This window comes from Myotis lucifugus, unplaced genomic scaffold (genome assembly GCF_000147115.1).
Source record: "Myotis lucifugus unplaced genomic scaffold, Myoluc2.0 scaffold_124, whole genome shotgun sequence".
Classification (NCBI taxonomy): domain Eukaryota; kingdom Metazoa; phylum Chordata; class Mammalia; order Chiroptera; family Vespertilionidae; genus Myotis; species Myotis lucifugus.
The window spans coordinates 949,005-975,074 of NW_005871172.1; the positions used below are offsets into that span (position 1 = coordinate 949,005).

General features: G+C 48.0%; 2 protein-coding genes and 2 pseudogenes across 2 annotated transcripts; all 4 read left to right on the plus strand.

Annotated features, from left to right (window-relative positions):
• Window positions 1–4,186: 4,186 nt before the first annotated feature.
• Window positions 4,187–5,167, plus strand: LOC102431388 (mas-related G-protein coupled receptor member X2-like). Its single transcript, XM_006093854.3, has one exon. The coding sequence runs from the start codon at window positions 4,187–4,189 to the stop codon at window positions 5,165–5,167; it is 981 nt and encodes a 326-aa protein (XP_006093916.1).
• Window positions 5,168–5,786: 619 nt separating this feature from the next.
• Window positions 5,787–6,794, plus strand: LOC111827043 (annotated as a pseudogene).
• An 8,210-nt stretch (window positions 6,795–15,004) lies between these two features.
• On the plus strand, window positions 15,005–17,932 carry LOC102431693 (mas-related G-protein coupled receptor member X2-like). The gene is made up of 2 exons (XM_006093855.3): window positions 15,005–15,092; window positions 16,733–17,932. Exons 1-2 carry the CDS (start codon window positions 15,082–15,084, stop codon window positions 17,742–17,744), a joined length of 1,023 nt encoding a protein of 340 aa, XP_006093917.2. The 5' UTR covers window positions 15,005–15,081; the 3' UTR covers window positions 17,745–17,932.
• Window positions 17,933–18,610: 678 nt separating this feature from the next.
• Window positions 18,611–19,618, plus strand: LOC102432008 (annotated as a pseudogene).
• The last annotated feature ends 6,452 nt before the right edge of the window (window positions 19,619–26,070 follow it).

Genomic DNA, 26,070 nt, shown 5'->3' on the forward strand with positions numbered 1-26,070 from the left:
ATTTTATTTTATTTTATATGACCACCAGTGATCCCAATTCCATTCACCAAATAGTTCATGTTACACCCACTACTTTAATATACATTTTTTTGTCATATAATAAATTCCCATATGCATTTCGGTCTAATTCTGAGACTTTTGTTTCATTGATCAGTTTTCCTACATTTGGCTTTCTGGATCCAACTCCTCCTCAACTTCTAATAAACAAAGACCCCATCAGACTTTCTCTCTTTTCACTCTACAGCTCGGTCAGACCTTTGAGGATAAGCTCCAAAAGGCCTTGCTCTAGTTTATGGTTGTTGTTAACACTAACATTCCATTGCCTGAAATGATGCCTGGGACACATGCCTAGGTCTATGTTAGTTTTCTATGGCTGCCATAAAAAGTACCATAGACTGGGTGGCTTAAACAACAGAAATTTATTTTCTCACAATTCTGAAGGCTAAAATTCTGAGATCAAGGTATTGGGAAGGTTGTCAGGTTTTGAGGCCTCTCTTCTTGGTTTATAGATGGTATCTTCTCTTTGTGTCCTCACATGTATCTGTGTCCTGATCTCCCCTTCCTATAAGGATGCCAGTCATGTTAGATAATTACTCACTATAGAAACCTCATTTTAACTTATTTACCTCTCTAAAGACCCTATCTCCAACTAGCCAGATAGCTTGAAATAAGACTTCAGCATATAAACTTTGGGGGACACAATTCAGTCTATAATAAGATCTTCATTAAATACTAGAGGCCTGATGCACAAAATTTGTGCAAGAGTAGGCCTTCCTTCTCCCAGCTGCCAGCACAGGCATCCCTTCCAGCACTCAGACCGGGCTTGCCACACAGCCCCAATTCATCCAGAAGGTCATCGGGAAGGACGTCCAGTCTAATTAGCATATTACACCTTTATTATTATAGACTTGCTGAATGAACCCATTGAAGAACTTTTCTGAATATTTGAAATAGTTTCTAATCCAAATGACATTAAGAAAATAACAAGTAACTCGCCCTGGCCAGTGTGGCTCAGTTAGTTGGAGCATTGTCCCATACGCCGAAAGGTCTTGAGTTCCATTCTAGGTCAGGCCTCAACCTAGGTTGAGGGTTTGATCCCCAGTTGGGGTGTGTCCGAGAGGCAACCAATTGATGTTTCTCACATCGATGTTTCTCTGTCTCCCTTCATCTCTCTAAAAAAATAAATAAGCTTATGTTCAGATGAGGATTTTAAAAGAGTACACAAGTAACTTATTTTGACTGTAGCATGAGGCACATGAAAGGAAAACATAAGAGATAAGAGTTAAATTTCTAATATTTACACCAAATGAAAATAAATTTTAAAATTAGATAAAGTGGAAGAGGGAAGAAGAATGTTATGTGTGCTTGCCGGAGTCCATTCATTGTCTTCACTAGCTGAGTTTAAACAGAAACCCCCAAAAGCTAGTAACCTTTGAAGTCCTAGCAAAGGTCAGGACTGCACCACCCAGTTAATCTAGGAACCACCCAGTTAATTTAGGTAATAATAGCTGAAGCATCTTCACCTTAGTTCCCTTAATTCCCATTTATTATTATGTAAATCCTTGCTGATGGGCTAGTCTGCCTGTTAATGGGGTCACCTGCCTAAGGGCTATGCTATGAGTGCATCCCAGATCAATAAAAGCTTGGTGAGACCTAAGCAGAGAGGAAGTCCTTCGGGACTTGCCCGCCTGGTCCCCCAATATTGCAAAATTATCTCGTGTCTTTTTCTTTCATTTGTTGTGCGGCTCCACTTTCAGGTACCGAACCCTACTCCACGCAGAACGTGGAGGGAGTGTTACCCGACATGTGCTGAACTCCTTATGTTTAAAAGGGATGCCAATTGATCTACTTCTTCATGTTCATAAATTAAAAATATAACTTTAAGTTTATGGTTCAGAGTTAATAATAAAGGAAGTAAGAATAGGTTGAACTTCGAAGAATAGGATTCAGGGAGCCTGTCACCTTGTATATACTTCTCTATCATTTGGAGGGAAATTATACACAAGAATGCATATTGCTGTGATAATTTAAAAAAACACACAAGAAAAGTGGGTTTTGGCCATGGTGGACTTTCAATCACTCTATGATATACTTTATTCTTTAGTTTTAAAGCCTCACAATGCAAACTCATATTGTTTGACATTGTTCCCCTGGCTCAGTCTTCAACTATAGGTTCCACAACAGTGATAACCAGGAGGATGACCGGATGGCGTAGGATGGGAGTGGTTGACATGTTAGTGACATGGGGCAAATGATAAGAAACATCTCAGTAACTGACCATGTCTCAAACAACTCTGGTCTCTGACTTGCCCACAGTCCTTGCACAGGACATTGCAAGGTCTGTCCAATATCTTGATAAACCTTGCTTAGTCACCAGCTTTCAGTCCAGCTCCTTCACACATCTCCTGATTTAGAGGGCAGAGACGTGTCTCTGGCATCACTCAATCCCAGAAACACTCTCCCCTTCAGCACAGGTCAGCTCTCCACCTCAGGCCAGAAGAATGGGAGAAAGGTAAGAATATATACCCAGAACTGACTTATGTCCAAAGCCAGTTATGGTTTTTGCTCTAAGTTCCCATCCCCATGATTCCCAGGCACTACATGCAGGGGTCCTGGTGCATCCTTCAGGGAAAAGCAGGAGACATGAAGCTCTCCTCTAGTGTCTTTGGGTGCAACAACTCTGACTGTTGGAGACGAAAATGGGTCAACCAGAACCTTTCTCTCTTCTGATCCATCTCCCCACAGGCTCCCCTTCATTCCAACCATTCAAGTCTGGTGTCATGGACAGAACTCTGCCTCAAATATTAATTTAGGGAGCAAAGTAAAATGTGAGCATTGCTTCCCAAGTCGGAACTGTTGTTAACCCAGATTTCACTTTTTTCCTTTTTCCCTCTTCTCTGGTGGATATGGCAGAGTGCCAGGAGTAAACAGCCCAAACTGGGGTAAATGGGGGGTGTTTCATGAAGGACTATTGAGCGGGTTTAAAGGAAATTGACAATGCATGGTGAAGCACCCTTAGGTAAGCAATAGAGGGGCACTGTTTTCACCCTGGGCTTAAAGGGACCCGGGAAAGAGCAAGTGCACAGATAGAGCTGAGCCGTAATCATAGCAGCAGCAATAGGAAGGACCACCAGCCAGGAGGAGGAGCAGGCCCAGGCCAACACACTGCCCAGAGGGAGAGAGCCAGAAGATGAAAAGACCAAATCTCTTTTTCCCTGCCCTCCAGTCTCCTGGTAGCAACCAGAAATCAGAAGGACATGATCTCACTGATGAGATACCATCATTACCAGGAAAACCCCTGGGTGGGCTCAGGCTGCCTGTCAGTGTGTCCAATAACGAAAGCAGGGTTGAATCATATAAGGTGTATATTGAGAAGGCTAGCCAAGCAAGAAGACAGGGTGCTTACAAGCATTCAAATCCTGTCTTACAGCAAGGTACAGGGGACAGGATTATAAAGGGGAAAGGACCAGGGTGAGGCTGGGAACAGAATGCAGCTACATGCAGCCCTGGAGGTCTGCAGACATCAGCTATTGTCCTTTAGTCATCAGGAGATGAGATGATGTTGATGAGCTGACATACTGAGCCACTTTGAGCCCAGTTCACGCAGCCATCCTCATAGCTGCCCTAGCAAGAGATCACATTCCCTTCATGTCCCTAAAGCATGGTCTTTCTCCTTGGTGGATGGGCCCGTTAGTCATGAGGGTGAACTGTGGTCATCTCTGCTCTTCCTGACTTCGTGCAGCTGAGGGGGAAACTCCAGCTGAGGACAGACCTAATACTTGGGTCCAGAGCCATCTCCTGGTCTCTCACATCCTATTCCAGACATTGATCTCCTTCTTCAGAACATTCTGGGGACATGACATCGCCTCCGGACAGTGAGTGGGAGCTGTGATAGGGGGGCATGGTGGGACTACAGAATGTCCCCATGTCAGTAGCAGGTTTGTGTTGCAGTAGAGCGACCCCAGGCTCTAGAGTCAGAGAGAGAACTGGGTTTGAATCCAGGTCCAGGACTCCAAGGCTGTGTGTCCTTCCATAAGTATCTTAACCTCTGGACCCTCCTTTCCCTGCTGTGTAACATGGGACAGCAATAGCCCACAGCTTGATGGCTCTGAGAATCATTGATCGTACCAGTGCCCAACTCTTGTTTTCTTCCAGGGTCAAAACTGCAGGGTTTGAGAGCACAAATATGACTGTCACAGCCTGGGGGACCGAGCTCACACCAACCAATGGAAGTGACCAGGCTCTTGCTAAATGGAACAAAGCCATCCTGACCCCAGCTCTGCTGATCTGCACCGTGGCCCTGGTGGGGCTGGCAGGGAACGCGGTGGTGCTCTGGCTCCTGGGCTTCCACATGCGCAGGAACGCCTTCTCCGTCTACATCCTCAACCTGGCAGGGGCCGACTTCCTCTTCCTCTGCTGCCAATTTATACATAGTCTGTATTTCGTTTTCAACTTTCCTTTTTTCATTAGCGTAATTGACACATTTCTCTCACCTGTATCAACCTTTGCCTACATCTCAGGCCTGAGCTTTCTCAGTGCCATCAGCACAGAGAGCTGCCTGTCTGTCCTGTGGCCCATCTGGTACCGCTGCCACCGCCCCAGACACCTGTCAACCATCATGTGTGCCCTGCTCTGGGCCCTGTCCCTGCTGCTGAGCATCCTGGAAAAAAATTTCTCTTGGGGTCTGTTCTATTTTTTCAGCGCTTCCGTGTGTCGGGTATTTGACTTCATCGCTGCGGCATGGCTGATTTTGTTATTTGTGCTTCTCTCTGGGTCCAGCCTGGCCCTGATCACCAGACTGCTGTGTGGCTCCAACCGGGTGCCGCCCACCAGGCTCTACATGACCGTTGTGATCACAGTGCTGGTCTTCCTCCTCTGTGGCCTGCCCTTCGGCATCGACTGGTTCATCATATTCTGGATTCCAAATAAATCTAATGCCTTCTTTCATGTTTCCATGATGGTAGTACTTCTGTCCTGTATGAACAGCTGTGCCAACCCCATCATTTACTTCTTCGTTGGCTCCTTCAGGCAGCGTTGGTGGAAGCAGAGACACACCCTGAGACTGGTTCTCCAGAGGGCTCTGCAGGACCCTCCTGAGGTGGATGAACCTGGAGAAAGCCTTCCTAGGGAAACCCTGGACATGTCGGGAGGCAGTCTGGGGCAGTGATGAGAGCCTCTGTCCTGATCAGTCTGGAGTAACTTTGAGAATCACTGCTGCCCTGCCAGGCTTGGAAAGTATCTAGTCTTCTCTCAGCCTCAGCCTCAGAATGTGTCAGTGATTCCCCAATCTCTTCAAATAGGTTGTTTTTAATCTGACTGCTCTAGTTTTTCTCATTAGTCTGAAAATTATGCCTTGTCACTGTTTCTGACATTACCATTAAATTTCTCATGTAATCATCCTCTGAATTTATGTATTGAATGCTTTTTCTTTACAAGTGGATCTGGAAAGTCTTCTTGAAATACTTGGCCTTGAACTGATAACTATAATTTACCTAGTAAGTACCCTATGTCACATTAGCCAGCCACACTAACCTTTTAAGACAGGCAAGGAAAGATAAACAGGAACTGGAAAAATAGAAATGGGAAAAGAGGCAATTTATAGTGTTATCCTATCTAATAATAGATAGACATGGTAATTGACCATACCTTCGCTACACCTCCCATTGGCTAATCAGCGTGATATCCCAATTAACCGCCAACAAAGATGGCGGCTAATTTACATACTGCAGGCAGGGCAGGACACTGGGACCTAGGAGCCGCCTTTCCTGCGGCCAGTGTTCGTGATCATGATCGGAAAGCCAGGCTGCAGGCAAGGCAGCCCCCTGGAACCCAGGAGCCCGTCAGTGAGGTCTGCAGGCGAAGCAGTGATCAAGCTATGAGGGGGAGGGTGGGGGGCGGAAGGAGCTACAGGAGCAGCTCTGGCCAAAGACTGAAGACTTCCACCGGAGCGAGGAGACAAGAGCTGATTGGGGGCTCAGGCCTGTGGGAAAGCAGGCACCGTGAGCTGGTGATCCCAACGGCCTGATAGCGTTGGAGGTGGTGTTGGGACTGGGGACTGGCGAATGGGCAGAAGATGGCACTGATTGGGCCAATTGCTATGATGCCCACTGTAGCCAGCAAACTGCCTGATCAGGAGATGGGGCCAGCAGCCAACCTCACAGCCCCTCCCCCATGCCGGCCTTCCCCTGATCAGACTCTCCCATCCCGATCAAGAGCAGGGTGCACAGAGCCTGGACCCTTCCTGGCAGCCCCGAGTACCTGGGGCCGAGAATTCTGATGGCCCTGCCCAGAGAGTAGAGGTGCCTGAGGGGCAGGGACAGGGACCACAGGCCTCCAGGGAGCACTGCAGAGTTGGCAATGAGAGGAGAGGGCCTGTGAAGGGGGAGAAGGTGAAGCCAGTGGACATCAGCCCAGAATCCAGCCCTTCCACTCCAGAGGCAGCAGGACCTAAACCCAGAACCCCAGCCCAAATTGGAAGAGCCTGAGGGAGCTTCAGGAAGCTCTACGCAAAGCTGCACATTGAGAACGAGAGACTTTGTGAAGCCCTGACCCAGACCACGCTGCGGCTGGAGCAGCTCAAGGTGGAGCTGGAGTGCACCATGCAGAGGCAAGAGCACTTTGCAGAGAGGCCAGCCATCCTGGAGCTGGCGAGATTTGAGTGTAGGGCCCTAGTGTGCAAGGCTGCTGAACTGGGAGAGGAGCTGAAGGGCCTGTACAATCTCCAAGCTGACAACCAGTGCCTCAAGGATGAGAATGTGGCCCTGATCTGCATCATCAGCAAACTGTCCAAGTGACCCCAGAGGACTTGCCCCTGCACCCGCATTTATACAGCTGCTTTTGCCACATGCACCCCTTCCCTGTGTGAACATGAGTGATAGGGCTGTTGAGGAGTCTCTGAGAAGCCATAACCTCCCTTGAGATCTCCAGGTTAGGAGGGGAGGACAGAGCCACCAGGAGCCAAGGGGGCCATCTGAGGCCAGGATGGAGATGGGAGGCTGAGCCAGGTAGGGGGACCAGGGCTGCAGGCAGGACCAGAAAGGAACTGAGGACCAGGAAGTGCCAGGACCAGTAGCCAGGACCAGAGTGGTCACCCAGAGGTCCCTCTCATGTGTGCTGCCACCAGTCACCCCTCCAGCCCCTGAGCATGGATCCTAGAATGTGCCAACCATCCCGCTGGCCTGGGCCAGGTGAGCCTGTATATAGGGTCCGTGTGCAATAGGGAGGGACGTCTTCTATTTTTTGCTGCCCCTTCCCCATCGCTGTCCCGGGCAGGGGGAGAAGGTATTTTTCAGACATAGCACAGGCACCACAAGTAAAAGTTGTGAAGTTGCAAAAAAAAAAAAAAAAGAAGAGCAGGCCAGCCTGCCAAACACCCTCTCTCTTCCCACCACCCTCTGTCCCCCTGGCTAGCCCTGCACTTGATCAACCTGCCCCACCACAATAGGCCCACAGCCCCTCCCCGTGGCTGTCAGCCCCTGATTGCACCCCCTCCACCCCAAGAGGGGGCAGGGCTGGGAGGCAACCTCCTGCAGCCCCTCCCCAGGCTGGCCCCAGACATGGCCCAGCATTGGGCCAAGTCGGAGAAGGTGAAGCTGTGGGAGGTGTCTGTGGCTGCCCTCCACTCCCTCCTGGAGCCCTTCATCTACCTGGCCAGCAAGATGACCCAGCCCCAGAGCAAGTCCGCCTTCCCCCTCAGCCATAAGAACAAGGGCAGCAGCTCCTTGGATGGCTGAAGAGCTGCCATCCCTTCTTCACCTCCCCAACCCCAGTCCAGCTTCTGGGGCTTTGGAGGATGGGTTGAAGGGAAAGACAACTCCCACCAGGGCAGGCAGCTGGGCAGTTCCCGGCTCGGGCCACTTTGGCTTCCTCCAAACTCCGGGAAGTGCAAGTAATCTAGGTTAGTGCCCCCAGTCTCTCCCTCCACCCCAGCTTCCATCCTATCTACCCCTCTGTGACCTGGGGCAGATGTGGGTCAGGGTCCCTCCCCCCTGCCATGGTTGGGAAGCAGAGCTTCCCCACAGAAGTGCCACGTCTAGGGTCTGGTTCTGATCATGGGTCCCACACTTCTGGGCTTCTGCCACACACACACAAACACTAACGGCACCAGCCTAGACTCCAGGGGAAGGGTGTCCAGGTATCGTGTATGCGTGTGCATCCTGGTGTTAGGGGTGCCTCCTCACCCAGCACCCTGACCTTGTTCCCATCTGTGCCATGGCTGGAAGAAGCCAGCCTCCTGGGAAGTGTGATTTTCTACTTGACCTCCTGCCCCAATTGTTTCACTTCCTCTTCCTGCTTCATTAGTCGAGGTGGAATGGTATGATGACTGAGCTGATTTACCAAGGGGCTTTGTTACCCAGCAAGGTTTTCTCTCTCTGGGCTTTCGTTTCCTTATCTGTACAGTGACAGGAGTTGCTTAGATGGCCTTCAGATCCTCTCCAGCCCTATGACTTTATAATGCCCCTGGCTTCGGGCCAGCTGACTGTCCCCTTTGTTTCTTCTCCCTCTTCAAGGTGCTATGCCTATGGGCCCTGGAGGCTGGGACTCTGCTCTCTGACAACCGCCAGGGGTAGGAGTGCACTATCTACTCTAGTTGCCAGAATGGCTGCCTAGTGCCCACTGGGGAACTTCACACTCCTGGGGGCTGGTCTTCACTCCTCCCTGTGGTTGTTTTCAGCTATTAGCTGGACTTTATTTATAAATTACCTGTTATAAGTTAGTATGCTGCCATGGTGAAGGCTGGACAAGGTGCTCCTCTAGCCCTTCTTACCTCATGCCTCAGCAGAACAAGGCCAACAGTAGTAACTTCTCAGGAGCGGACAGAACTGTTGGGGCTCAGAAGGATGGTTACACTCTCAACATGCTGTAAGGTGAGCTCATGACCCACAACTTCCTGGGCCCACTTCGTGCTTCTCTCTGGGCTTCTGATGGGCACCGCTACCATAGGTGAGCCCTATAGCCGGGCCACATCCAGTGCATGCCCCTTCCCAAAACAGGGAGGTGAGCAGGGGCAGGCGGTCCCAGGCTGGGCAAGTCAAGTTAGGGCATATACAGGCTCGGGCTTAAAGTTCATTTATTGATGCATTGGACACAATAAAACCACAACTGTTATAAAAAAAAAAGTGGGAATATGCTAATTGACTCTCGCACCATCACAAAGATGGTGGCACCCGCAGTCAATAGGAGGGAATATGCTAATTGACAGTTCTGCCCTCAAAGATGGCGGTGCCCACCGCCACAAGATGGCCGGCAGAGGAGGGCAGTTGTGGGTGATCAGGCCAGTAGGGTAGGGCAGTTAGGGGCGACCAGGCCAGCAAGGGAGGGCAGTTAGGAGTGACCAGGCCAGCAGGGGAGGGCAATTGGGGGGGGACCAGGCCGGCAGGGGAGGGCAACCAGGCTGGCAGGGGAGGGCAATTGGGGATGACTGGGCCAGTAGGGGAGGGCAGTTGGGGGCAACCAGACCAGTAGGGGAGGGCAGTGGGAGGAGACCAGGCTGGCAGGTGAGGGCAGTTGGGGGCCATAGGGCCGGCCGGGTAGTGGTAAGGAGGTGATCAGGCAAGCAGACAGAAGCGGTTAGGACCAATCAGGCAGGCAGGCAGCCAACGGTTGGGAGTCACCAGTCCCGGATTGTGAGAGGGATGTCCGACTGCTGACAGTCAGACATCCCCTGAGGGGTCCCAGATTGGAGAGGGTGCAGGCTGGGCTAAGGGACACCCCTCCCCCCCAGTGCACAAATTTCATGCACTGGGCCTCTAGTTGTTACTAAAAGTACAAAGGTTGTTTAGAAAATGGTTACCAGTGTGCAAATAAGTTTCATTCCCCGTGACACCCCAAATATATGGTCATAGTTGCTAGAACTCTCTTAAGAATGATCAGCCCAGCCCGTGTAGCTCAGTGTTTGAGTGTTGACCTATGAACCAGGAGGACACAGATCAATTCCTGGTCAGGGCACATGCTCGGGTTGGAGTCTCGGTCCTCCATGGAGGCCATGCAGGAGGCAGCCAATCAATGATTCTCTCTCATCACTGATGTTTCTATTTCTCTCTCCCTCTCCTTTCCTCTCTCTGAAATCAATAAAAAAAATTTTTAATGGATCATTGGCTGAAGTGCAGTGAGTAATGAGCCATGTCTCGTGTGGCCTTGAAGTGTCAGAAGTTGGCATAAGTTTTGCAAAATGAGTTAGAGTCAACTCTACAATACTGTCAAGTCCAGACATCACCAGCAAGGTCACCCAAGCAGGACAAGCCAAAGAGGAAAGTCCTGCTCTCCTGACACTGACTCTACGATATGTTCAACCCTACAGGGTCTGAAACCACATCTACAAACAACAAGCAGGTGGAACAAGGACAAGGGTTGGGGCAAGTGGGAAGCGAGAAACAAAAAAATGCACCCTCTTCTGGACTACAGTCTTTTTGTCTGCAAAAGGCCACAATGGAGCAGGAGAGATGGTCCATCTTTCAATTAAACTCAATGTTTTATGCCTCATATAAAACTTCAACTCTACTTGTTTACAGCTTTGATATGGATGATGGCATAAGAGTTGGTAACCGGTTATCAGAAATCTCATATTTAAATTCTGCATGATATCTCCTACCTCTTTTGAGATGTAGTATCTATAGTATCTTGATATTTGGATCCGAGCTATTTTAACATCCTGTTATACATGTGAGAGAATAATGCATATCAACTTCAAAAGCTCTGAAGAGATCAGTGAGTGAAAGTTAGGCCTTTAGCTATAATTGCAAAATTTTATTTATTTATTTTTAAAGAGATATTGGAAGCAAATATGATAAAATTTTAATATATACTTAAATTTAATGGTGGTTGTGTGAATGCTTATTATATTATCTCATGGACTACATGCCTAGTTTACAATCTTCTTTGCAACACAAACCTTGTTCTCATTCTTGGTAACTGCAATATGCATGTAGGTAGTAAATCCAACAAACTTTTCAATCTGATTAATTAAGACCAACAACAAGTTGCAAAATTACTGCAGAGAGTTCCTGTCTGCCCGTCACCCAGCCTCTGCCAATGGTGACATCTTACACAAATACAGGACATTTTCAAAACCAAGAAATTGACCTGGGTAGGATACAATTATTCGCACTTACTCAGATCTCACCCAGTTTCACATGAACACATTTTTATTGTGCATAATTCTAGGACATTTTATCACACGTATAGATTCATGTAATGACAGCCACATTCAAGATTTGGAACTGTTTCTTTGTCACAAAAGAATCCTCTTGGACAACTCTTTGTAGACATACTCAACCTCTGCCCCTTCCAAACTCTTGGCAACCACTGATCTCTTCTCCATCTCTATAATTTTGTCATTTCAAAAATGTTGTACAAATGGAATCAAACAGTATTCAGCCTTTGAGTTTGACTTTTTTCATTCAGCACAATGACCTCAAGATCCATCCAAGTTGTTGCACTAATCAATAGTTTGCTGTTCGTTTTTAAAATTGCTGTGTCGTAGTCTTTATATGGATGCATTACATTTTGTTTCACTACTCACAAGTGGAAGGACATTTGATTTGTTTCCAGTTTGATTATTATAAGTAAAATTGCTATGAATGAATGTCTGTATAGAGGTTTTCATGTGAACATAAATTTACCATTCTCTAAAATAAATACCAGGAATAATTGTTGTTTTATATGGTAAGTATATGTCCAAATTTGTAAGAAAATGCATAGTTTTTCAGCATGGCCATACCATTTTACTTTCCAACCAGAAATCTATGAGAGATTCCGTTTTCCTAAAGCCTTGTCAATATTTGAAGAAATCGGTATTTTTTAATTTTAGCCATGCTAAGGACTGTGTAATAGTATCTCATCATGGTTTTAATTTTGTATTTCCCTAATGGCTAGGGGTGCAAAACTATTTCATATATTTATTTGCCTTCCATGTATTTCCTTTGGTGAAGTGGCTGTTCAAGTCTTTTGCCCTGGTTGAGTCCAACTCTCCATTAACTCCATGCCTGTTTCTAGGGAGCTGAGTGTAACCAGAGAGCAACACACAACCAATGGTTTCACTTTCAATCTATGTCCACAAACTACAAGTATCCACTGAGCTCTGCTGTGTCATCAGGTACCTTTTCCATAACTACCCTCTCAATTTCCAAGGGAAACACTTCACTCTATCTCTCTCCTGAAACCCCCTCCTCACTCTTTTATCACTCTCACATGCTGCCCTCCTGAGAATGTCCCCATCTCCCAACACCAAATCTATCAGCCAAACTGCCTCTGTGCTCACTTAGCTGCCTTTCCTCTCAGGCCAGGGAAGAGCTCTGCATACTCCTACCTTAATCCACCCTTTCCACCTGCAGACAGGTTCCCACCCCTCTCCTCCACAGACACACTTATACAATTACTAGAGGCCCAGTGCATGAAATTCATGCATGGGGAGGGAGGATGTCCCTCAGCCTGGCCTACACCCTCTCCAATCTGGAACCCCTTGGATGATGTCTGCTGCCAGTTTAGGCTCAATCCCTGTGTGATCAGGCCTAAAATGTCAGTCAGACATGCCTCTCACAATCTGGGACTGCTGGCTCCTAATCGTTTGCCTGCCTGCCTGCCTGATCCCCCTCTAACCACTCCCCTGCCAGCCCAATCACCCCCAACTGCCCTCCCCTGCCAGCCTGATTGCCCCTAATTGCCCTGCCCTGCAGGCCTCGTCAATCCCAAATGCCCTCTCCTGCTGGCCTGGTCGCCCCCAACTGCCCTCCCCTGCCAGCCTTATGGCCCACAACTGCCCTTCCCTGCTGACTTGGTCACCAACAACTGCCAAAAGTTTTGGTCTTTTATATTTCCGTGAGTAAAATATAACTCTATGTAATTGTAATTTTCATCTCTGTTATTATTACTTTGGTTTCTCTCCATATGTTTAAGAAGCATTTTTATTTTGAGAAGTTGTGAATTTATGACCTATAATCATTTTCTTATTGGCTTGTTAGATTTTGAATTATCATTTTACAGGAACTTTTACAAATAGGGGAACTAGTAATTTTTCTTTTATATGAGTTACCAATATTTTCCCAACTCATTTTTCATCTTTTGATTGTGATGGTTCATGCCATACCAAAAAAATTCTATATGTTCTCATCCTTATTAATCTTTTCTTTAATGCCTTCTGAATTTTGTGCTACACTTTGAAAGTCTTTCCGAACATTGGGAGGAAAAAAAAAACTTTCCTATGGTTTCTCCAGGTACTAATAAAGTTTCATGATTTATTTTTAAGTATTTGGATTATATATGGATTTATCCTAATATCAGATGCAAAGTATGTTTTCAACTGTATTTATTTTAATTTTTAATATATTTTTATTGATTTCAGAGATGAAGAGAGAGAGAAACATCAATGAGGAGAGAGAATCATTGATTGGCTGCCTCCTGCATGCCCCACACTGAGGATCAAGCCCACAACTGGTCTTGCAAGGCCTGTCAGGCCATAAAAACTGTGAACAATGCACTGCCCTGGGGTGGGGAGGGAAGGTCGTTATCACTGGCTCCAGGACAGATCATCAACACCTGGGGGTCTTCCTGTAAGCCCATGAAAGGGGGTGGAACCATATCTGCAAGACAAAGACCGCAAAAGGTTATAAAAAGTGAAGCCTCTGCATGTTACTTCACACTGATTTGGAAATTAATCCTGGAGTCCACTAGTGTTAATAAACGGGTCCCTCCCTTTCTCTAGGAAGTGTGCTTGGTATTTCTTTGCTCTTCTGTAACATAATAAGATCTTTATTAAATATTAGAGGCCTGATGCACAAAATTCGTGCGAGAGTAGGCCTTCCTTCTCCCAGCTGCCAGCACTGGCATCCCTTCCAGCACTCGGACCTGGGCTTCCCTCGAAGCCCCAGCTTCTTCCAGAAGGTCATCCGGAAGGACGTCCAGTCTAATTATCATATTATGCTTTTATTATTATAGATTTGCTGAATAAATCCATTGAAGAACTTTTCTGAATATTTCAAATAGTTTCTAATCCAAATGACACTTAAAAAATAACAAGTAACTCACCCTGGCCAGTGTGGCTCAGTTAGTGAGAGCATTGTCCATATGCCAAAAGGTCTTGGGTTCAATTCTAGGTCAGGCCTCAACCTAGGTTGAGGGTTTGATCCCCAGCTGGGGTGTGTCCGAGAGGCAACCAATTGATGTTTCTCACATCGATGTTTCTCTGTCTCCCTTCATCTCTCTAAAAAAATCAATAAGCATATCTTCAGATGAGGATTTTAAAAGAGTACACAAGTAACTTAATTTGACTGTAGCATGAGGCACATGAAAGGAAAACATAAGAGATAAGAGTTAAATTTTTAATATTTACACCAAATAAAAATAAATTTTAAAATTAAATAAAGTGGAAGAGGGAAGAAGAATGTTATCTGTGCTGAACTCCTTATGTTTAAAAGGGATGCCAATTGATCTACTTCTTCATGTTCATAAATTAAAAATATAACTTTAAGTTTATGGTCCAGAGCTAATAATAAAGGAAGTAAGAATAGGTTGAACTTCGAAGAATAGGATTCAGGGAGCCTGTCACCTTGTATATACTTCTCTCTCATTTGGAGGGAAATTATACACAAGAATGCATATTGCTGTGATAATTTAAAAAAACACACAAGAAAAGTGGGTTTTGGCCATGGTGGACTTTCAATCACTCTACGATATACTTTATTCTTTAGTTTTAAAGCCTCACAATGCAAACTCATATTGTTTGACATTGCTCCCCTGGCTCAGTCTTCAACTATAAGTTCCACAACAGTGATAACCAGGAGGATGACCGGCTGGGATAGGATGGGAGTGGCTGACATGTGAGTGGACATGGGGCAAATGATAAGAAACATCTCAGTAACTGATCATGCTCAAACAGCTCTGGTCTCTGACTTGCCCACAGTCCTGGCACAGGAAATTGCAAGGTCTGTCCAATATCTTGATAAACCTTGCTTAGTCACCAGCTTTCAGTCCAGCTCCCTCACACATCTCCTGATTTAGAGGGCAGAGACGTGTCTCTGGCATCACTCAATCCCAGGAAGACTCTCCCCTTCAGCACAGGTCAGCTCTCCACCTCAGGCCGGAAGAATGGAAGAAAGGTAAGAATATATACCCAGAACTCATTTATGTCCAAAGCCAGTTATGGTTTTTGCTCTAAGTTCCCATCCCCATGGTTCCCAGGCACCACATGCAGGGGTCCTGGTGCATCCTTCAGGGAAAAGCAGGAGACATGAAGCTCTCCTCTAGTGTCTTTGGGTGCATCCACTCTGACTGTTGGAGATGCAAATGGGTCAACCAGAACCTTTCTCTCTTCTGATCCATCTGCCCACAGGCTCCCCTTCATTCCAACCATTCAAGTCTGGTGTCATGGACAGAACTCTGCCTCAAATATTATTTAGGGAGCAAAGTAAAATGTGAGCATTGCTTCCCAAGTCGGAACTGTTGTTAACCCAGATTTCACTTTTTTCCTTTTTTCCCTCTTCTCTTGTGGATATGGCAGAGTGCCAGGAGTAAACAGCCCAAAGTGGGGTAAATGGGGGGTGTTTCATGAGGGACTATTGAGCGGGTTTAAAGGAAAGTGACAATGCATGGTGAAGCACCCTTAGGTAAGCAATAGAGGGGCACTGTTTCCACCCTGAGGCTTAAAGGGACCCGGGAAAGAGCAAGTGCACAGATAGAGCAGAGCTGTAATCATAGCAGCAGCAATAGGAAGGACCACCAGCCAGGAGGAGGAGCAGGCCCAGGCCAACACACTGCCCAGAGGGAGAGAGCCAGAAGATGAAAAGGCCAAATCTCTTTTTCCCTGCCCTCCAGTCTCCTGGTAGCAACCAGAAATCAGAAGGACATGATCTCACTGATGAGATACCATCATTACCAGGAAAACCCCTGGGTGGGCTCAGGCTGCCTGTCACTGTGTCCAATAAGGAAAGCAGGGTTGAATCATATAAGGTGTATATTGAGAAGGCTAGCCAACCAAGAAGACAGGGTGCTTACAAGCATTCAAATCCTGTCTTACAGCAAGGTACAGGGGACAGGATTATAAAGGGGAAAGGACCAGAGTGAGGCTGGGAACGGAATGCAGCTATGTGCAGCCCTGGAGGTCTGCAGACATCAGCTATTGTCCTTTAGTCATCAGGAGATGAGATGATGTTCATGAGCTGACATACTGAGCCACTTTGAGCCCAGTTCACGCAGCCATCCTCACACCTGCCCTAGCAAGAGATCACATTCCCTTCATGTCCCTAAAGCATGGTCTTTCTCCTTGGTGGATGGGCCCGTTAGTCATGAGGGTGGACTGTGGTCATCTCTGCTCTTCCTGACTTCGTGCAGCTGAGGGGGGAACTCCAGCTCAGGACAGACCTAATACTTGGGTCCAGAGCCCTCTCCGGGTCTGTCAGATTCTATTCCAGACATTGATCTCCTTCTTCAGAACATTCTGGGGACATGACATCGCCTCCGGACAGTGAGTGGGAGCTGTGGTAGGGGGACATGGTGGGACTACAGAATGTCCCCATGTCAGTAGCAGGTTTGTGTTGCAGTAGAGCAAGCCCAGGCTCTAGAGTCAGAGGGAGAACTGGGTTTAAATCCAGGTCCAGGACTCCAAGGCTGGGCCTTTCATAATATCTTAACCTCTGGACCCTCCTTTCCTGGTTCTGTAACATGGGACAGCAATAGCCCACAGCATGATGGCTCTGAGAATCATTGATCGTACCAGTGCCCAACTCTTGTTTTCTTCCAGGGTCACCACTGCAGGGTTTGAGAGCACAAATATGACTGTCACAGCCTGGGGGACCGAGCTCACACCAACCAATGGAAGTGACCAGGCTCTTGCTAAATGGAACATAGCCACCCTGATCCAAGAGGTGCTGGTCTTCACCTTGGCCCTGGTGGGGCTGGCAGGGAACGCTGTGGTGCTCTGGCTGCTGGGCTTCTGCATGCGCAGGAACGCCTTCTCTGTCTACATCCTCAACCTGGCAGGGGCCGACTTCCTATTCCTCTGCTACCTATTTATACAGAGTCTAGTTTACTTTTTCAGGTTTTATTTTGTCAGTCGAGTAAGTATATTTCTCGCACCTGTGTCAACCTTTGCCTACATCTCAGGCCTGAGCTTTCTCAGCGCCATCAGCACAGAGCGCTGCCTGTGTGTCCTGTGGCCCATCTGGTACCGCTGCCGCCGCCCAAGACACCTGTCAACCATCATGTGTGCCCTGCTCTGGGCCCTGTCCCTGCTACTGAGCATCCTGGAAAAAAAATTCTCTTGGAGGCTCTCGCATTTGTTCAGCCCTTCCGTGTGTCGGGTATTTGACTTCATCATTGCGGCGTGGCTGATTTTGTTATTTGTGCTTCTCTCTGGGTCCAGCCTGGCCCTGATGACCAGACTGCTGTGTGGCTCCAACCGGGTGCCGCCCACCAGGCTCTACATGACCGTTGTGATCACAGTGCTGGTCTACCTCCTCTGTGGCCTGCCCTTCGGCATCTACTGGTTCATCATATTCTGGATTCCAAATGAATCTCATACCTTCTTTGGTCTTTCCATACCAGTAGTACTTCTGTCCTGTGTCAACAGCTGTGCCAACCCCATCATTTACTTCTTCGTTGGCTCCTTCAGGCAGCGTTGGTGGAAGCAGAGACACACCCTCAGACTGGTTCTTCAGAGGGCTCTGCAGGACACTCCTGAGGTGGATGAACCTGGAGAAAGCCTTCCTGGGGAAACCCTGGCCATGTCGGGAGGCAGACTGGGGCAGGGATGAGAGCCTCTGTCCTGATCAGTCTGGAGTAACTTTGAGACTCACTGCTGCCCTGCCAGGCTTGGAAAGTATCTAGTCTTCTCTCAGCCTCAGCCTCAGAATGTGTCAGTGATTCCCCAATCTCTTCAAATAGGTTGTTTTTAATCTGACTGCTCTAGTTTTTCTCATTAGTCTGAAAATTATGCCTTGCCACCGTTTCTGACATTACCATTAAATTTCTCATGTAATAATCCTCTGAATTTATTTATTGAATGCTTTTTCTTTTCAAGTGGATCTGAAAAGTCTTCTTGAAATATTTGGCCTTGAACTGATAACTATAATTTACCTAGTAAGTACCCTGTGTCACATTCGCCAGCCACACTAACCTTTTAAAAAGGCAAGGAGAGCCAAAACCGGTTTGGCTCAGTGGATAGAGCGTCGGCCTGCGGACTGAAGGGTCCCAGGTTCGATTCCGGTCAAGGGCATGTACCTGGGTTGCGGGCACATCCCCAGTGGGGAGTGTGCAGGAGGCAGCTGATCGATGTTTCTCTCTCATCGATGTTTCTAACTCTCTATCTCTCTCCCTTCCTCTCTGTAAAAAATCAATAAAATATATTTAAAAAAAAAAAAAAAAAAAAAAAAAAAAAGGCAAGGAGAGATAAACAGGAACTGGAAAAATAGAAATGGGAAAAGAGGCAATTTATAGTGTTATCCTATCTAATAATAGATAGACATGGTAATTGGCCATACCTTCGCTACACCTCCCATTGGCTAATCAGCGTGATATCCAAATTAACCGCCAACAAAGATGGTGGCTAATTTGCATACTGCAGGCAGGGTGGGACACCGGGACCCAGGAACCACCTTTCCTGCGGCCAGTGTTCATGATCATGATCGGAAAGCCAGGCTGCAGGCAAGGCAGCCCCCTGGAACCCAGGAGCCCGTCAGTGAGGTCTGCAGGTGAAGCAGTGATCAAGCTATGAGGGGGATGGTGGGGGGCGGAAGGAGCTACAGGAGCAGCTCTGGCCAAAGACTGAAGACTTCCACCGGAGCGAGGAGCCAAGAGCTGCTTGGGGGCTCAGGCCTGTGGGAAAGCAGGCACCGTGAGCTGGTGATCCCAACGGCCTGATAGCGTTGGAGGTGGTGTTGGGACTGGGGACTGGCGAACGGGCAGAAGATGGCACTGATTGGGCCAATTGCTATGATGCCCACTGTAGCCAGCAAACTGCCTGATCAGGGGTTGGGGCCAGCAGCCAACCTCACAGCCCCTCCCCCATGCCGGCCTTCCCCTGATCAGACTCTCCCATCCCAATCAAGAGCAGGGTGCACAGAGCCTGGACCCTTCCTGGTAGCCCCGAGTCCCTGGGGCTGAGAATTCTGATGGCCCTGCCCAGAGAGTAGAGGTGCCTGTGGGGCAGGGACAGGGACCACAGGTCTCCAGGGAGCACTGCAGAGTTGGCAATGAGAGGAGAGGGCCTGTGAAGGGGGAGAAGGTGAAGCCAGTGGACATCAGCCCAGAATCCAGCCCTTCCCCTCCAGAGGCAGCACGACCTAAACCCAGAACCCCAGCCCAAATTGGAAGAGCCTGAGGGAGCTTCAGGAAGCTCTACGCAAAGCTGCACATTGAGAACGAGAGACTTCGTGAAGCCCTGACCCAGACCACGCTGTGGCTGGAGCAGCTCAAGGTGGAGCTGGAGCGCACCATGCAGAGGCAAGAGCACTTTGCAGAGAGGCCAGCCATCCTGGAGCTGGCGAGATTTGAGTGTTGGGCCCTAGAGTGCAAGGCTGCTGAACTGGGGGAGGAGCTGAAGGGCCTGTCCAATCTCCAAGCTGACAACCAGCGCCTCAAGGATGAGAATGTGGCCCTAATCTTCATCATCAGCAAACTGTCCAAGTGACCCCAGAGGACTTGCCCCTGCACCTGCATTTATACAGCTGCTTTTGCCACATGCACCCCTTCCCTGTGTGAACATGAGTGATAGGGCTGTCGAGGAGTCTCTGAGAAGCCATAACCTCCCTTGAGATCTCCAGGTTAGGAGGGGAGGACAGAGCCCCCAGGAGCCAAGGGGGCCATCTGAGGCCAGGATGGAGATGGGAGGCTGAGCCAGGTAGGGGGACCAGGGCTGCAGGCAGGACCAGAAAGGAACTGAGGACCAGGAAGTGCCAGGACAAGTATCCAGGACCAGAGTGGTCACCCAGAGGTCCCTCTCATGTGTGCTGCCACCAGTCACCCCTACAGCCCCTGAGCATGGATCCTAGAATGTGCCAACCGTCCCGCTGGCCTGGGCCTGGTAAGCCTGTATATAGGGTCTGTGTGCAATAGGGAGGGACGTCTTCTATTTTTTGCTGCCCCTTCCCCATCGCTGTCCCGGGCAGGGGGAGAAGGTATTTTTAGACATAGCACAGGCACCACAAGTAAAAGTTGTGAAGTTGCAAAAAAAAAAAAAAAAGAAGAAGAGCAGGCCAGCCTGCCAAACACCCTCTCTCTTCCCACCACCCTCTGTCCCCCTGGCCAGCCCTGCACTTGATCAACCTGCCCCACCACAATAGGCCCACAGCCCCTCCCCGTGGCTGTCAGCCCCTGATTGCACCCCCTCCACCCCAAGAGGGGGCAGGGCTGGGAGGCAACCTCCTGCAGCCCCTCCCCAGGCTGGCCCCAGACATGGCCCAGCATTGGGCCAAGTCGGAGAAGGTGAAGCTGTGGGAGGTGTCTGTGGCTGCCCTCCGCTCCCTCCTGGAGCCCTTCATCTACCTGGCCAGCAAGATGACCCAGCCCCAGAGCAAGTCCGCCTTCCCCCTCAGCCATAAGAACAAGGGCAGCAGCTCCTTGGATGGCTGAAGAGCTGCCATCCCTTCTTCACCTCCCCAACCCCAGTCCAGCTTCTGGGGCTTTGGAGGATGGGTTGAAGGGAAAGACAACTCCCACTAGGGCAGGCAGCTGGGCAGTTCCAGGCTCGGGCCACTTTGGCTTCCTCCAAACTCCGGGAAGTGCAAGTAATCAAGGTTAGTGCCCCCAGTCTCTCCCTCCACCCCAGCTTCCATCCTATCTACCCCTCTGTGACCTGGGGCAGATGTGGGTCAGTGTCCCTCCCCCCTGCCCTGGTTGGGAAGCAGAGCTTCCCCACAGAAGTGCCACGTCTAGGGTCTGGTTCTGATCATGGGTCCCACACTTCTGGGCTTCTGCCACACACACACAAACACTAACGGCACCAGCCTGGACTCCAGGGGAAGGGTGTCCAGGTATCGTGTATGCGTGTGCATCCTGGTGTTAGGGGTGCCTCCTCACCCAGCACCCTGACCTTGTTCCCATCTGTGCCATGGCTGGAAGAAGCCAGCCTCCTGGGAAGTGTGATTTTCTACTTGACCTCCTGCCCCAATTGTTTCACTTCCTCTTCCTGCTTCATTAGTCGAGGTGGAATGGTATGATGACTGAGCTGATTCACCAAGGGGCTTTGTTACCCAGCAAGGTTTTCTCTCTCTGGGCTTTCGTTTCCTTATCTGTACAGTGACAGGAGTTGCTTAGATGGCCTTCAGATCCTCTCCAGCCCTATGACTTTATAATGCCCCTGGCTTCGGGCCAGCTGACTGTCCCCTTTGTTTCTTCTCCCTCTTCAAGGTGCTATGCCTATGGGCCCTGGAGGCTGGGACTCTGCTCTCTGACAACCGCCAGGGGTAGGAGTGCACTATCTACTCTAGTTGCCAGAATGGCTGCCTAGTGCCCACTGGGGAACTTCACACTCCTGGGGGCTGGTCTTCACTCCTCCCTGTGGTTGTTTTCAGCTATTAGCTGGACTTTATTTATAAATTACCTGTTATAAGTTAGTATGCTGCCATGGTGAAGGCTGGACAAGGTGCTCCTCTAGCCCTTCTTACCTCATGCCTCAGCAGAACAAGGCCAACAGTAGTAGCTTCTCAGGAGCGGACAGAACTGTTGGGGCTCAGAAGGACGGTTACACTCTCAACATGCTGTAAGGTGAGCTCATGACCCACAACTTCCTGGGCCCACTTCGTGCTTCTCTCTGGGCTTCTGATGGGCACCGCTACCATAGGTGAGCCCTACAGCCGGGCCACATCCAGTGCATGCCCCTTCCCAAAACAGGGAGGTGAGCAGGGGCAGGCGGTCCCAGGCTGGGCAAGTCAAGTTAGGGCATATACAGGATCGGGCTTAAAGTTCATTTATTGATGCACTGGACACAATAAAACCACAACTGTTATCAAAAAAAAAAGTGGGAATATGCTAATTGACTCTCGCACCATCACAAAGATGGTGGCGCCCGCAGCCAATAAGGAGGGAATATGCTAATTGACTGCCCTGCCCTCAAAGATGGCGGTGCCCACCGCCACAAGATGGCCGGCAGAGGAGGGCAGTTGTGGGTGATCAGGCCAGTAGGGGAGGGCAGTTAGGGGTAACCAGGCCAGCAGGGGAGGGCAGTTAGGGGTGACCAGGCCAGCAAGGAAGGGCAGTTAGGAGTGACCAGGCCAGCAGAGGAGGGCAACTGGGGATGGACCAGGCCGGCAGGGGAGGGCAACCAGGCTGGCAGGGGAGGGCAATTGGGAATGACTGGGCCAGTAGGGGAGGGCAGTTGGGGGCAACCAGACCAGCAAGGGAGGGCAGTGGGAGGAGACCAGGCTGGCAAGTGAGGGCAGTTGGGGGCCATAGGGCCAGCCGGGTAGTGGTAAGGAGGTGATCAGGCAAGCAGACAGAAGCAGTTAGGACCAATCAGGCAGGCAGGCAGCCAACGGTTGGGAGTCACCAGTCCGGATTGTGAGAGGGATGTCCGACTGCTGACATCCCCTGAGGGGTCCCAGATTGGAGGGGGTGCAGGCTGGGCTAAGGGACACCCCTCCCCCCCAGTGCACAAATTTCATGCACTGGGCCTCTAGTTGTTACTAAAAGTACAAAGGTTGTTTAGAAAATGGTTACCAGTGTGCAAATAAGTTTCATTCCCCGTGACACCCCAAATATATGCTCATAGTTGCTAGAACTCTCTTAAGAATGATCAGCCCAGCCTGTGTAGCTCAGTGTTTGAGTGTTGACTGATGAACCAGGAGGACACAGATCAATTCCTGGTCAGGGCACATGCTCGGGTTGGAGTCTCGGTCCTCCATGGAGGCCATACAGGAGGCAGACAATCAATGATTCTCTCTCATCACTGATGTTTCTATTTCTCTCTCCCTCTCCTTTCCTCTCTCTGAAATCAATAAAAAAAATTTAATGGATCATTGGCTGAAGTGCAGTGAGTAATGAGCCATGTCTCTTGTGGCGCTGAAGTGTCAGAAATTGGCATAAGTTTTGCAAAATGAGTTAGAGTCAACTCTACAATACTGTCAAGTCCAGACATCACCAGCAAGGTCACCCAAGCAGGACAAGCCAAAGAGGAAAGTCCTGCTCTCCTGACACTGACTCTACGATATGTTCAACCCTACAGGGTCTGAAACCACATCTAGAAACAACAGGCAGGTGGAACAAGGACAAGGGTTGGGGGAAGTGGGAAGCAAGAAACAAAAGAATGCACCCTCTTCTAGACTACAGTCTTTTTGTCTGCAAAAGGCCACATTGGAGCAGGAGAGATGGTTCATCTTTCAATTAAACTCAATGTTTTATGCCTCATATAAAACTTCAACTCTACTTGTTTACAGCTTTGATATGGATGATGGCATAAGAGTTGGTAACCGGTTATCAGAAATCTCGTATTTAAATTCTGCATGATATCTCCTACCTCTTTTGAAATGTAGTATCTATAGTATCTTGATATTTAGATCTGAGCTGTTTTAACATCCTGTTATACATGTGAGAGAATAATGCGTATCAACTTCAGAACCTCTGAAGAGATCAGTGAGTGAAAGTTAGGCCTTTAGCTATAACTGCAAAATTTTATTTATTCACTTATAAAGAAATATTGGAAGCAAATATGATAAAATTTTAATATATACTTAAATTTAATGGTGATTATGTGAATGCTTATTATATTATCTCATGGACTACATGCCTAGTTTACAATCTTCTTTCCAGCATAAACCTTGTTCTCATTCTTGGTAACTGCTATATGCATGTAGCTAGTAAATCCAACAAACTTTTCAATCTGATTAATTATAGACCAACAACAAGTTGCAAAATTACTGCAGAGAGTTCCTGTCTGCCCATCACCCAGCCTCTGCCAATGGTGACATCTTACACAAATACAGGACATTTTCAAAACCAAGAGACTGACCTGGGTAGGGTACAATTATTCACACTACACATCTTACTCAGATCTCACCCATTTTCACATGCACACATTTTTACTGTGCATAATTCTAGGACATTTTATCACATGTATAGATTCATGTAATGACAGCCACATTCAAGATTTGGAACTGTTTCTTTGTCACAAAAGAATCCTCCTGGACAACTCTTTGTAGACACACACAACCTGTGCCCCTTCCAAACTCTTGGCAACCACTGATCTCTTCTCCATCTCTATAATTTTGTCATTTCAAAAATGTTGTACAAATGGAATCATACAGTATTCAGCCTTTGAGTTTGACTTTTTTCATTCAGCACAATGACCTCAAGATCCATCCAAGTTGTTGCACGAATCAATAGTTTGTTGTTCGTTTTTAAAATTGCTGTGTCGTATTCTTTATATGGATGCATTACATTGTGTTTCACTACTCACAAGTGGAAGGACATTTGGTTTGTTTCCAGTTTGATTATTATAATAAAATTGCTATGAATGAACATCTGTTTAGAGGTTTCCATGTGAACATAAGTTTACCATTCTCTAAAATAAATGCCAGGAATAATTGCTGTTTTATATGGTAAGTATATGTCCAAATTTGTAAGAAAATGTATAGTTTTTCAGCATGGCCATACCATTTTACTTTCCAACCAGAAATCTATGAGAGATCCAGTTTTCCTAAAGTCTTGTCAATATTTGAAGGAATCGGTATTTTTTAATTTTAGCCATGCTAAGGAGTGTGTAATAGTATCTCATCGTGGTTTTAATTTTGTATTTCCCTAATGGCTAGGGGTGCAAAACTATTTCATATATTTATTTGCCTTCCATGTATTTCCTTTGGTGAAGTGTCTGTTCAAGTCTTTTGCCCTGGTTGAGTCCAATTCTCCATTAACTCCATGCCTGTTTCCAGGGAGCTGAGTGTAACCAGAGAGCAACACACAACCAATGGCTTCGCTTTCAATCTATGTCACAAACTACAAGTATCCACTTAGCTCTGCTGAGTCATCAGGTACCTTTTCCATAACTACCCTCTCAATCTCCAAGGGAAACACTGAACTCCATCCCTCTCCTGAAACCCCCTCCTCACTCTTTTATCACTCTCACATGCTGCCCTCCTGAGAATGTCCCATCTCCCGACACCAAATCTATCAGCCAAACTGCCTCTGTGCTCATTTACCTGCCTTTCCTCTCAGGCCAGGGAAGAGCTCTGCATTCTCCTACCCTAAACCATCCTTTCCACCTGCAGACAGGTTCCCACCCCTCTCCTCCACAGACACACTTATACAATTACTAGAGGCCCAGTGCATGAAATTCATGCACAGGGAGGGAGGATGTCCCTCAGCCCGGCCTACACCCTCTCCAATCTGGAACCCCTTGGGTGATGTCTGCTGCCAGTTTAGGCTCAATCCCTGTGTGATCAGGCCTAAAATGTCAGTCAGACATGCCTCTCACAATCTGGGACTGCTGGCTCCTAATCGTTTGCCTGCCTGCCTGCCTGATGCCCCTCTAACCACTCCCCTGCCAGCCCAATCACCCCCAACTGCCCTCCCCTGCCAGCCTGATCGCCCCCAACTGCCCTGCCCTGCCGGCCTGGTCACTCCCAAATGCCCTCTCCTGCTGGCCTGGTCGCCCCCAACTGCCCTCCCCTGTCAGCCTTATGGCCCCCAACTGCCCTCCCCTGCTGATCTGGTGACCAATAACTGCCAAAAGTTTTGGTCTTTTATATTTCCGTGAGTAAAATATAACTCTATGTAATTGTAATTTTCATCTCTGTTATTATTACTTTGGTTTCTCTCCATATGTTTAAGAAGCATTTTTATTTTGAGAAGTTGTGCATTTATGACCTATAATCATTTTCTTATTGGCTTGTTAGATTTTGAATTATCATTTTACAGGAACTTTTACAAATAGGGGAATTAGTAATTTTTCTTTTATATGAGTTACCAATATTTTCCCAACTCATTTTTCATCTTTTGATTGTGATGGTTCATGCCATACCAAAAAAATTCTATATGTTCTCATCCTTATTAATCTTTTCTTTAATGCCTTCTGAATTTTGTGCTACACTTTGAAAGTCTTTCCGAACATTGGGAGGAAAAAAAAAACTTTCCTATGGTTTCTCCAGGTAC